Below are 12,967 nucleotides of genomic sequence, written 5' to 3' on the forward strand. Positions count from 1 at the left end.
AGGGGGATTGAATATAAAAGTAGGGAGGTCTTGCTGCAGCTGTATAGGGCATTGGTGAGGCTGCAGCTGGAGTACTGTGTGCAGTTTTGGGCGCCGCACCTGCGCAAAGATATTTTGGCCTTGGAGGGAGTGGAGAGGAGGTTTACTAGGCTCATACCGGAGTTGAGGGGGTTGAGCTATGAGGAGAGGCTGAATAAACTAGGCTTGTACTCGTTAGAGTTTAGAAGAATGAGGGGAGATCTCATTGAGACGTATAAGATGATGAATGGGATGGATAGGATAGAGGTGGAGAGACTCTTCCCGCTCAAAAAAGACAGTAGGACTAGGGGGCACAGCCTCAAGATAAAGGGGGGGCGGTTTAGAACGGAGTTGAGGAGGAACTTCTTCACTCAAAGGGTGGTGAATCTCTGGAATTCTCTGCCCGTTGAAGTGGTGGAGGCTGCCTCGCTAAATATTTTTAAGACGCGGGTTGATGGGTTTTTGATAGGAGAGGGGATTAAGGGTTATGGGGAGAGGGCGGGAAGGTGGAACTGAGCCGCGACAGATCAGCCATGATCTTATTGAATGGCGGGGCAGGCTCGAAGGGCTGGATGGCCTACTCCTGCTCCTATTTCTTATGTTCTTATGTCTCATCATTGTTTGAGATCCAACCCACTACCATGGTATCATCAGCAAACTTGAAGATTGAGTTGGAGGGGAATTTGGCCACACAGTCATTGGTGTATAAAGAATATAGTAGCAGGCTGAAAACACAGCCTTGTGGGGCACCGGTATTGAGGATGATATTGGAGGAGGTGTCATTGCCTATCCTTACTGATTGCGGTCTGTGGGTTAAGAAGTTCAGGATGCAGGGAGGAGTCGAGGCCCACACCACAGTGTTTGGAGATGAGTTTTATGGGAATAATGATTTTGAAGGCTGTGGTGTAGTCAATAAGTAGGGGTCTGACATAGGTATCTTTGTTATCTAGGCGTTCCAGGGTTGAGTGCAGGACCAGGGAGATAGCATTTGCCGAGGATCTGTTACGGTGGTAGACGAACTGTTGTGGATCCAAGCAGTCCAGGAGGCTGGAATTGATTTGTACCATGGCTAGCTTTTTGAAGCACTTCATAATGATGGATGTCAAAACCACCAGATGATAATCATTAAGGCATGCTGTTTGGCTTTTCTTTGGTACTGGATGATAGTCATCTTCTTGAAGCAGATAGGGACCTCAGATTGATGTAAAGAGAAGTTTTTAGGATACAGTGGCCGCTGTTGGATCACATTGAAGGTAAGGGCACAGTTTTCCCTGCAGACTGAAGATAATGGCTTCATTTTCCCCAATGTTTAGGATGGAGAAAATTGATGCACGATCAAATATGGATACTGAGCGATCTCTTAGCACAGCGGTTGAGGAGTCAAGTAAGATGAAAGAAAGAAAAAGCTTCTTGGAATCCATGTTGAAGCTAATCCTGTTTTCTATGAATTATTTTTCATGGGGTAATATGGGTGAGAAATGACAAAAGTACTTTGGGAGATTCTGGTGGTAATGTATCAGAGTGTAAATCATTGTTAGGGATGGTGTGACTATTCTTGGATATATAAAAATATAACCATACAAAAGCTGTCCCACCAGAGTAGGGGACCCTGGTTCAGTTCCAGCCTTGGGTGACTGTGGAGTTTGCACATTCTCTCAGCATCTATATGGGTTTCCTCTGGGTCCACCGGTTTCCTCCCATAGTCCAAAGATGTGCAGGTTAGGTGAATTGGCCTAGCTGAATTGCCTGTTAGTGTCCAAAGATGTGTAGATTAGGTGGACTAGTGATGGTAAGTGCATGGAGTTACAGGACAGGAGGGCCAGGACGGGCTGCTCTTTTGGAGACTTGGTGGAAACTCAATGGGCTGGATGCCTCTTTCTGCACTGTAGCGATTCTATGATTCTATGAAATGTTTGAGAAAAATCGAATGAAGGGTAATGTACCACAGTCACACAATGGGCAAAGTTTTTCAAAAAACTGGCAAAGTGTCAGGTTCTGACTGAAATCCGGCATGTTTCTCCCCAGAGAAGGGAAACAACTCAAATTGAAGTTAAAGACACGCTTCACCGACCACCACTGACATTGGGGCATCATAGCGTCCCACACCTGTCAATGCGAGCATCACCCCACCTTCCCTCCTCAATGCAGGTATTCCCCCCTGCCCCCACCCCTACCATTGCCCCACTAGGGGGCAGTGCAATGGCACTGCCCAGCAGTTTCCCTCATTGCCCAGAGGCTATACATGAACTCCAGCATGGTCATCACAACTAATTTCAGTTTCCAGAAACCAGTGATGATTTCTGTCGGTGTGAACAAAGAACAACACAGCACGGGAAACAGGCCCTTCGGCCCAACGAGCCCACACCGCCGTCCCACTGTCTCAGTGACCTGTTCATGATTTTAGTCTACGCCTAATGTAGGAGGATCAGGGAGGTCCAATTTAGGGACAATTTAGTACCCAATCAATCAGCCTAATGTGATGTCATGGGGTTGGAGAACAACATATGGTGAACCCAGAAAGTAGACCGTTATGCCTTTTAGGCACGTTTAAATTTGAGGACTTGAAATTGATAACATTGGTAGGGAGAAGATATCTGAAATCTCCCCAGCGCAAATTCCATTATGACCCTTTTGGAAGATTTTTCAGCCATGATGGGATTTGCTTCCATGACAAACAGGGCCAGAAAATCACCCCCAATATCTTCCACTCGAGCTTGTGCACTTTGAGGGCCAAAGTCTGCTGCAATCTTCCAAGTTTCTTAACAAGTAATAATTCTTCGTTTATCTTCTTCTTCTCAGTTTCAATGTTGACCATCATTGGAGGTAGCGACAAATTCCAGGAACCATAACTTTATTTACTCTGACCCTAACTGCAAGTATTAACAAATATAAACAGCATGGAGTAGCAGGATTTATGGTGGTTTTACCATTCTAGGATATAATCACAGATAATCTTAAATTGTCCACTTAACTGTAGAAACCAGCAATATGTGTCTGGCATTTCTGGAATGTATGGACACTTTCCAACATTGTTGCATTAACTTGTGGAGTTGTCCACAAGTGGAGTGGAGTGCTAATGGAGTGCCACAGGGATCAGTGCTGGGGCCTCAACTGTTTACCATTTACATAGACGATCTGGAGGAGGGGGCTGAGTGTAGGGTAACAAAATTTGCTGATGACACAAACATAAGAACATAAGAAATAGGAGCAGGAGTAGGCCATCTGGCCCTTCGAGCCTGCCCCGCCATTCAATAAGATCATGGCTGATCTGTCGTGGCTCAGTTCCACATTCCCGCCCTCACCCCATAACCCTTAATCCCCTCTCTTATCAAAAACCCATCAACCCTCTTCTTAAAAATATTTAGCGAGGTAGCCTCCACCACTTCAACAGGCAGAGAATTCCAGAGATTCACCACCCTTTGAGTGAAGAAGTTCTTCCTCAACTCCGTTCTAAACCGCCCCCCCTTTATCTTGAGGCTGTGCCCCCTAGTCCTACTATCCTTTCTGAGCGGGAAGAGTCTCTCCACCTCTATCCTATCCATCCCATTCATCATCTTATACGTCTCAATGAGATCTCCCCTCATTCTTCTAAACTCTAATGAGTACAAGCCTAGTTTATTCAGCCTCTCCTCATAGCTCAACCCCCTCAACTCCGGCATCAACCTAGTAAACCTCCTCTGCACTCCCTCCAAGGCCAAAATATCCTTGCGTAAGTACGGCGCCCAAAACTGCACACAGTACTCCAGCTGCGGCCTCACCAATGCCCTATACAGCTGCAGCAAGACCTCCCTACTTTTATATTCAATCCCCCTCGCTATGAAGCCCAGCATCCCATTCAAAGATGAGTGGAAAAGCAAATTGTGTGGAAGGCGTGGAAAGTCTGCAGAGAGATCTGGATAGGCTGAGTGAGTGGGCGAGGACCTGGCAGATGGAGTACAATGTTAGCAAATGTGAGGTTATCCACTTTGGTAGAAATAGTAGTAGGAGGGGTTATTATTTAAAGGGTGAAAAGCTGCAGCATGCTACGGTGCAGAGGGACCTGGGGGTCCTTGTGCACGAGTCGCAAAAACCCAGTCTGCAGGTGCACCAGGTGATCAAGAAGGTGAATGGAATGTTGGCCTTTATAGCGAGGGGGATGGAATATATAAGCAAGGAGGCCTTACTGCAACTGTACAGGGCCCAGGTGAGGCTGCAACTAGAGTACTGTGTGCAGTTTTGGTGGCTGCATTTGCGAAGGGATATTTTGGCCTTGGAGGGAGTGCAGAGAAGGTTCACTAGGCTGATACCAGAGATGAGGGGGCTAGCCTATGAGGAGAGATTGAATAGACTGGGTCTGTACTCGGAGTTTAGAAGGATGAGGGGGGATCTTATAGAGATATAAGATAATGAAGGGGCTAGATAGGGTGAAGGTAGAGACATTCTTCGCGCTTAGAAAGGATAGCAGAACTAGTGGGCATGGCCTCAAAATAAGCGGGGGAGGCAGTTTAGATCAGAGTTGAGGAGGAACTTCTTCACTCAAAGGGTGGTGAGTCTCTGGAATTCTCTGCCCGTTGAAGTGGTGGAGGCTACCTTGCTGAATATATTTAAGTCATGGGTAGATAGGTTTCTGATAGACAAGGGAATTAAGGGTTATGGGGAGAAAGCGGGAAAGTGGAACTGATCCACTTCAGATCAGCCATGAACTTGTTGAATGGTGGGGCAGGCTCTAAGGGCTAGATGGCCGACTCCTGCTCCCATTTCTTACGTTCTTAACTTTTTTCTAAGGTGTGTACTGTAGTGTAAACTCACAAGGGCATTTTCTTTCAAGTTATATTTGTGAATATTTGCACCAGTTCCACAGTATAATTGTGTTTAAGATTGTGCCCCAAAACAAATGAGAGGGTAGAATGTTTGATTTCTGTCCAGCAGTCAGAATGTTCAGGCAGGATGTAATTTCATCACAGTTTCATCCAGTTCTGGAAGTCCATTGAAACCTGTTACAGACAGGACCATGGATTAAACTTTCAATTGAGCCTCTATGAAATTATTATTTTTGCCCTCAGCAGGATTCTTGCAAGCTTAGAGCTGGTGTTAGTTCTGAGAAAGCCCTGGTAAAGTCTCAGAACTTCATAAGCTGGGGATTGATTCTTGGCCTTTATAATATAAACTGACCCGGTTCTATTAGGTTAAATGACCTGTTTTCTGTGCTGTAAGTTCTTTGTAATAATGACCGCAGACAGAAGAGAACAGGATCGCTTTGAAATTTATCAGCCCTTAAATGGTTCCTTCATAGTCTAAGAGCCAATTTAGTTTTCTGCATCACTGTTGCAGAAATGCCTTTGATATGCCCTTCAGACCCAACGCAACTATGATAATGGCACCAATTTAATTTGGGATGAGGTCAGTGTATTTCCACTCTCCCCAGTTTGGTGGCTTAATGAGGACCTTAGAATTTTGGGGAATTTTTATTTATTTTGGACTTCGTAGAAGAAACTGATTGTTAGCTACTTTTGGTATCTTATTTAGAAATTGAATGCTCAAGAAGTAAAAGGGTAAATTTTGTAAGTCTCCACTTCTTACATTTTTATTTTTTAAATGCAAATCAGCTCTTCCAATTCACTCTACTCCTAATGTTACAGTTCTTAAAATGAATACAAAACTCTTCAGTTTCTTTTGTGTTTCGTGTTTTTGTGAAGCTTTCTTCCTTTCAATCATAATTAAGGGAGGAGGGAGTTAGTTTTTACCTAGGTCACTGGTGTGATTCAGAATAATGCTAACAGTGCAGGGCTTAGCCCCTGCTTTGATTGAAATTAACTTGCCCTGCATTACATTAAAAGCACAGGAAAGGCTATGGTTTGGCAACCCTTGTATAATCAAGAATGCTACCTAGGAAAAAATGTCAAAAATAAAGCAAGCCACAAATGTAAAGTGAGAACATGAAAGATTATCTTATTCGGTCACAACTATATCATGACAACTTTTAAATCAAGTAGCACAAATGTTCTTTTCCTTTTCATGGCAGAATATTGCTCAAGGCTGTTGAAATTACAGAGCCTTATTGGAGACAAGTTGACATTTTAAGAAGTTCTGGGATTAAAAGCTTACAGCTGGAGTAGCTTGGGAAAAGTAATTTTAAAATAAGTTATTAAAAAAATTGAAAACCATGTTTAATAACTTTTTGATTTTTTTGAAAGCTTTTATACCAGTGGCAATTTATTTTAGGTGCTACGTTTTGCTATTTATTTCTATAGATTTCAGTTCTCACTGACTTAAAATTGAAAAATTTAAAGTAAATTTGCATCACTATCACATCATATGACACCAATCATTTTTTGTATGAGTTCCTTATATTTGATGTAAATACATGTAAATGTTTTAAAACACTTGCCTATACTTTTCTTTAGGTATGGGTTTATCACCTTTGAAACCCAAGAAGATGCTCAAAAGATTTTACAGGAGGTAAGAGCCAATAATTTTCATTTTACAAAGATCTTTTATGTTAAAAGTGCCATCTTCATTTAAGTGTTCTCCAAGTTCCAGTTCCACTCGAATAATAACTGTTCTGAGAGGAAACAGGAGTCTTTCTTTAAAATATCTATTAAGTTATGTATCAAACAATGAAGTATTTATTTTGTGTAAATTGTATTGTTCCCGTATTATCTGTAAAATGTGCCCCAGTTTTTCCCTTTCCTAATTAAGTAGCACTAAAGCTTTATTGGCACTGAAGGGAAAAACAGAAAACATTTATGTATGAATGCTGAGATATTAAATGGTTCTTGCATCTGTATTCACCAAGGAAAAAGATGGTGCCAAATTCATAGTGAAAGAGGAGAGAATTTGATGGGCTAAAAATTGATAGAGAGGAGATATTAGAAAGACTGTATTTAAAGGTCGTTAAGCCAGAATGGCATCAATTGCATCCAAGGATACTGGGGAAAATAAGAATGGAAATTGCAGGGTCATAATATTCCAATTCTCCTTGGATACAAAGATGAGATAAAGGACTAGAGAATTACAAATGTTACACCCTTGTTCAAAAAAGATGTCAGCACCACAAACAACAACTGGCAATGATACATGGTAACTTCATGGACAACCTTTGTAGCAGATCCTGCCTCTTTGAGATTGGTCTCTTCAGCCAACAGCAAAGATGTGACCACATGAAGGTACTCATCTCAAATAGATTTATTTGTTGCGTGTCCATCACTATTCAAAAAAAGAATGTGTGGATAAGCTAAGCAGACACAGGCCAGTGAGTTCAACCTTGGTGGTAAGAAGGCTTTAAGAAAAAAATAATCTGGAACAAAATTAACAGTATCTTGGATGCCTGCATGAATTTATTAAAGACAAATTATATTTAGCTAACTTGGATTTAATTCTTTTCATGAGGTAGGTAAGAGTAAAATAATTCACGTGGAGTGCATTGATTTCTGGAAAAAAGACAGGGATGCTCCCAGACAAAACTAAGTGCCTCAGACTGATACGCGTGGTGGACAGAGCCTATTCCCACCCAAAGGCTGACAGCATAGTGCTGAGCAGATGCCGATCTGTCAGTATGGAGATCAGTGTAGTGCCACTGGCTCCCCCATCACCAGCTCCTGAATTGCTGCCCCCCTCATCCCTTGCCCCCAGTCAGTCTCAGTTTGCCCCTCCCCCTGCCATCCAGGCAACCCCAATCACGTCCTCCCTCCCTCTTCCACCGATTCCAATCAAAGAATGGCAGTGAGTTCCCCACCACCATCACTGATCTCCCCGCAGTAAGCCTTGCCGCCTTGGTACTGCCCAGTGGGCAATGCGAGTTTGGCCCTTGGGTGATGCCAGGCTGGCATTGCCGAAGAGGCACCCCCCCCCCCACCCCTTGACCCCAAGTTTCCAGGGGAGGCATCAATGCCCTCTGTCCCCAACTATGGGGTGAGGACACCTATTCCCAGTTCGTGGGGACATCTGTAAACCCCACTGGTGAAACCCACTCCTGGCATGAGGTGAGACACTAGTCCACAGAATACTGTCCTGAGCCCACTGGTAATATTGAAATGTCAATTTCCATGACATTTCCTATTGGCAACATATTCAAATTTTGCAGATGACACAAAACTTAAAAACATAGAAAATTGGGGCAATTGTGAGTCATTCAGCCCCTTGAGTTTGCTCCACCATTCAGTATGATCACGACTGATCGTCTATCTCAGCACCATATCCCCATTCTCATCATATCCCTTGATGTATTTAATGTCTAAAGATCTATCTGTTTCCACATTAAATATACTCAGTGACTTGGCCTCCACAGCCTTCTTTGGTAGAGAAAACTACAAGTTCACCATCCTCTGAATGAAGAAATCTCTCCTTAGTCCAATGTGGCCTATCCCATGTTCTGAGACTGTGATCCCTTGTTCTAAAACCCCAAGCCAGGGGAAGCCTCTCCTTACATCCAATCTGTGTAGCCCTGTCATAATTATATAGGTTTCAACTGGACCCTTGTTCATTCTTCTAAAACTTCAAGCTGTTAGCACTGCTGCCCCATAGCGCCAGGGACCCAGGTTCAGTTCCGGCCTTGGGTGACTGTCTGTGTGGAGTTCGCACATTCTCTCCATGTCTGCTTGGGTTTCCTCCTAGTGCTCCAATTTCCTCTCACAGTTCAAAGATGTGCAGGTTAGGTCAATTGGCCATGCTTCTTAGTGTCCCCAGAAGGTAAAGAGGAATTAGGTAAATCTATGGGATTGCAGGAATAGGCTCTGGGTGAGATGCTCTGTCAGAGAGTCAGTGCAGACACGATGGGTTGAATTGCCTCGTTCTGCATTCTATGATTCTATGAATACAGACCTAATAAACTGAATCACTCCTCATGCCACAAGCCTGCCATCCCAAGAATCAGTCTGGTGAGCCTTTGCTGTGCCCCCCCCGGTAGTTTAGGTAAGGAGACCAAAACTGTGCACAATACTCCAGGTGTGGTCAGACCTAGGCCCTGTGCAGCAGCAATAGACATCTTTGCTCCTGTAGTGAATTTCTCTTGCATTATAACATAAGGGGCAGAGATTTTCTCCCCGTTCTCTGGAAGTATTTCTTATGTACCTGTCCACGGGAATTTTTGTTGAACACACCCCTCAGGAAACCCCTGACTGGGGTGTGTTTCTGCTGGCATAAATGGCAGCAAGATTTTAGTGACATTTGTGTTTTTAATGACTTGCTGCACCTGCATGCTTGCTTTGAGTGATTAGTGTACAGGGACACCCAGGTGCCTTTGCACATCAACATTTCCCAATCTATCATTATTAAATAATACACTGCCACTGTTTTTCCTACCAAAGTGGATAATTTCACACTTAGCCACGTTATACTGTTATGTGTATTTGCCCACTCACTCAACTTGTCTAAATTGCCTTGATGCCTGTTTACACCCTCCTAACTACTCACATTGCGACCGAGTTTGTGTCAGCGGCAAACCTGGAAATATTACATTTGGTTCCCTCACTCACATCATTGATATATATTGTGACTAGCTGGTGTCCAAGCACTGATCCCATCGGACCCACCTACCACGCGGAAAAACATCCATTTATCCCTACTCTTATGTTTCCTGTGTGTTAACAAATTCTTAATCCATGCCAGTAGATTATCCCCAATCCCATATGCTTTAATTTTGTACACTAACCTCTTATGTGGGACATTTGTCAAAAGCTTTCTGAAAATCCAAATGCACCACATCCACTGGTTCTACCTTACCTATTCTACTAGTTACATCCTCAAAACAATCCAGTAAGTTTGTCAAACATGATTTCCCTTTCATAAATCCAAGTTGATTTTGCCTAATCCCATTGATCTTTTTTGTGTTCTGTAATCACATCCTTTATAACAGACTCTAGCATTTTCCCTCAGGCTAACTGATCTATGATTACTTGCTTTCTCCATGCCCCCTCCCATTTGTCACCCTGCAATTTGGGACTATTCAAGAATCTGCAGAATTTTAGATGATGACAACCAATGCATCCACTATTTCCATGGACACTTCCTTTTATTTGCCTGGAATGTACACTATCAGGCCCTGGAGATTTTTCGGATTCATGTAAACTATGAGGAGGATAGTGATAGACTTCAGGAGGACAAAGTCTGGGGCAGTAGTCGGTCACATGGTACTGAAATTTATTGAAGAGAAGTGGATCATGTTATGCACTTTGGGAGGGAGAACAAGGAGAGGCAATATAAAATAGACAATTCTAAAGGGAGTGCAGGAGTATAGAGACCTCAGGATTTTTAATCATAAATCATTGATGGTGGCACAGCAGTTTGAAGAGGCATGTAATAAAGCAGATAGGATCCTGGCCATCAAAATAAGGCACGGAGCACAAAAACAAGGAATTTATAATGAAGCTTTTTTACAACACCAGATTGGCCTCAATTCAAATATTGTGCCCAATCCTGGGCACTGCACTTTAAGAAAAGGATGCTGAAACATTCAGGAGGTGCAGAAAACATTGTTTCAAGGGATGAGAGACGCATGTTACAAGGATATATTGAAGAAGCTAGAGCTTTTATTACAGATGGGAAGGCTCAAAGGAGATTTGGTAGAATTGTTCAAAATCATGAGGGATCTTGACAAAGTAGATTGTATTTAGTTCCCTTTGGGAAAGTGTTCCCATCAACAAAATGATTTAAGATGAATGGCAGAAGAACCAATAACAACGTATTATAGTAATTACTGAAACGTAGCTAAGGGAGGGAGAGGATTGGCAGCTCAATGTCCCAGGGTCCAGATGCTGTAGGGAAGATAGAAAGGTGAGGGAGGAGGGGGAGTTGCACTTTTGATTAGGGAAAACATCATGGCAGTACTGAGAAGGGATATATCCTTGGGTTCGGCTACTGAGTTTATGTGGGTAAGAAATAGGAGCAGGAGTAGGCCATCTGGCCCTTCAAGCCTGCCCCGCCATTCAATAAGATCATGGCTGATCTGTCGTGGCTCAGTTCCACATTCCCGCCCTCTCCCCATAACCCTTAATCCCCTCTCTTATCAAAAACCCATCAACCCGCGTCTTAAAAATATTTAGCGAGGTAGCCTCCACCACTTCAACGGGCAGAGAATTCCAGAGATTCACCACCCTTTGAGTGAAGAAGTTCCTCCTCAACTCCGTTCTAAACCGCCACCCCTTTATCTTGAGGCTGTGCCCCCTAGTCCTACTATCCTTTCTGAGCGGGAAGAGTCTCTCCACCTCTATCCTATCCATCCCATTCATCATCTTATACGTCTCAATGAGATCTCCCCTCATTCTTCTAAACTCTAACGAGTATAAGCCTAGTTTATTCAGCCTCTCCTCATAGCTCAACCCCCTCAACTCCGGCATCAGCCTAGTAAACCTCCTCTGCACTCCCTCCAAGGCCAAAATATCCTTGCGTAAGTACGGCGCCCAAAACTGCACACAGTACTCCAGCTGCGGCCTCACCAGTGCCCTTTACAGCCGCAGCAAGACCTCCCTACTTTTATATTCAATCCCCCTCGCTATGAAGGCCAGCATCCCATTCGCCTTCCTGACCACCTGCTGCACCTGCAAGCTGGGTTTTTGCGACTCGTGCACAAGGACCCCGAGGTCCCTCTGCATCGTTGCCTGCTGCAGTTTTTCGCCATGTAAGTAATAATCCTTCCTACCATTATTCCTACCAAAGTGGTAGAATTGAGAAATAAGAAGGGGGAAATCACTGTGATAGGTTTGCATTATAGGCCCCCAAATAGTGGGCAGGAAATTGAGTAAATATGTAAGGAGATTAGAGATAGCCAAGAAAAATAGGGTGGTAGTAGTAGGGGAATTTATCTTTCGCAACATTGACTGGGACAGCCATAGTATTAGAGGGTTGGATGGAGAGAAATTTGTTGAGTATATTCAGGAGGAATTTCTCATTCACTGTGTGGTTGGCCCGACTAGAGAGGGGGCAAAAGTTGACCTCCTCTTGGGAAATAAGGAAGGGCAGGTGACAGAAGTGTTAGTGAGGGGTGACTTTGGGACCAGTGACCATAATTCTATTCGTTTTAAGATAGCTATGGAGAATGATAGTCTGGCCCAAAAGTTAAAATTCCAAATTGGGCAAGGCCAATTCTGATGGTATCAGGCAGGAACTTTCAAAAGCTAGTTGGGAGAGTCTGTGGGAAGGCAAAGGGACATCTGGTAAGTGGGAGGCTTTCAAAAGGGTGTTAATCAGGGTTCAAGGTAAGCACATTCCTCTTAGAGTGAAGGGCAAGGCTGGCAGAAGTAGGGAACGCTGGATGACTCAGGATACTGAGGCCCTGGTAAAGAAGAATAAGGAGGCACATGACATGCATAGGCAGCTGGGATCATGTGAATCCCTTGAAGCATAGAGGATGTAGGAGGGCAAAAAGGGTACACAAGATTGTTTTGGCAGATAAGGCAAAGGAGAATCCCAAGAGCTACAAATACATAAAGGGCAAAAGAGTAACAAGGGAGAGAGTAGGGACTCTTAAGGATAAACAAGTTCATCTATGTGTGGATCCATAAGAGATGGGTGAGATCCTAAATGAATATTTCTCATCAATATTTACTGTTGAGAGAAGCATGGATGTTAGGGAACTTGGAAAAATAAATAGTGATGTCTTGAGTGTACTTATTATTGAGAAAGAGATACTGGAAGCCTTAAAGCGCATCAAGGTAAGTAAATCCCTGGGACCCGATGAAGTGTATTCCAGGATGTTGTAGAAGGCTAGGGAGGAAATTGAGAGTCGATATTCAAATATCGCTTAGATATTTGAATCATCAATAGTCATGGGTCAGGAGCCTGTAGATTGGAAGGTGGCAAATGTTGTGCCTTTGTTTAAAAAGGGCCACAGAGAAAAGCGTGGGAACTACAGGCCAGTGAGCCTCACATATGTGGTGGGTAAGTTGTTGGAAGGTATCTTGAGAGACAGGACCTACAGGCATTTAGAGATGGATGGACTGATTAGGGACAATCAGCATGGCTTTGTGAGTGGAAA

At 43.5% G+C, this 12,967-nt stretch overlaps 1 protein-coding gene across 2 annotated transcripts in view; it reads left to right on the top strand.

The window, feature by feature from the left end:
- The window catches only part of LOC145349685 (protein boule-like), a 163,547-nt gene that overhangs the window by 47,170 nt on the left and 103,410 nt on the right, over positions 1 to 12,967 (top strand). For both annotated transcript variants that reach the window (XM_080198215.1, XM_080198213.1), the window contains exon 4: positions 6,402 to 6,456. In XM_080198215.1, the coding sequence (XP_080054341.1) occupies positions 6,402 to 6,456 (55 nt within the window). The remainder of the gene's footprint in view (positions 1 to 6,401; positions 6,457 to 12,967) is intronic.

The sequence above is a fragment of the Carcharhinus amblyrhynchos genome, chromosome 11 (assembly GCF_965287045.1).
Source record: "Carcharhinus amblyrhynchos chromosome 11, sCarAmb.v2.hapA, whole genome shotgun sequence".
NCBI lineage: Eukaryota > Metazoa > Chordata > Chondrichthyes > Carcharhiniformes > Carcharhinidae > Carcharhinus > Carcharhinus amblyrhynchos.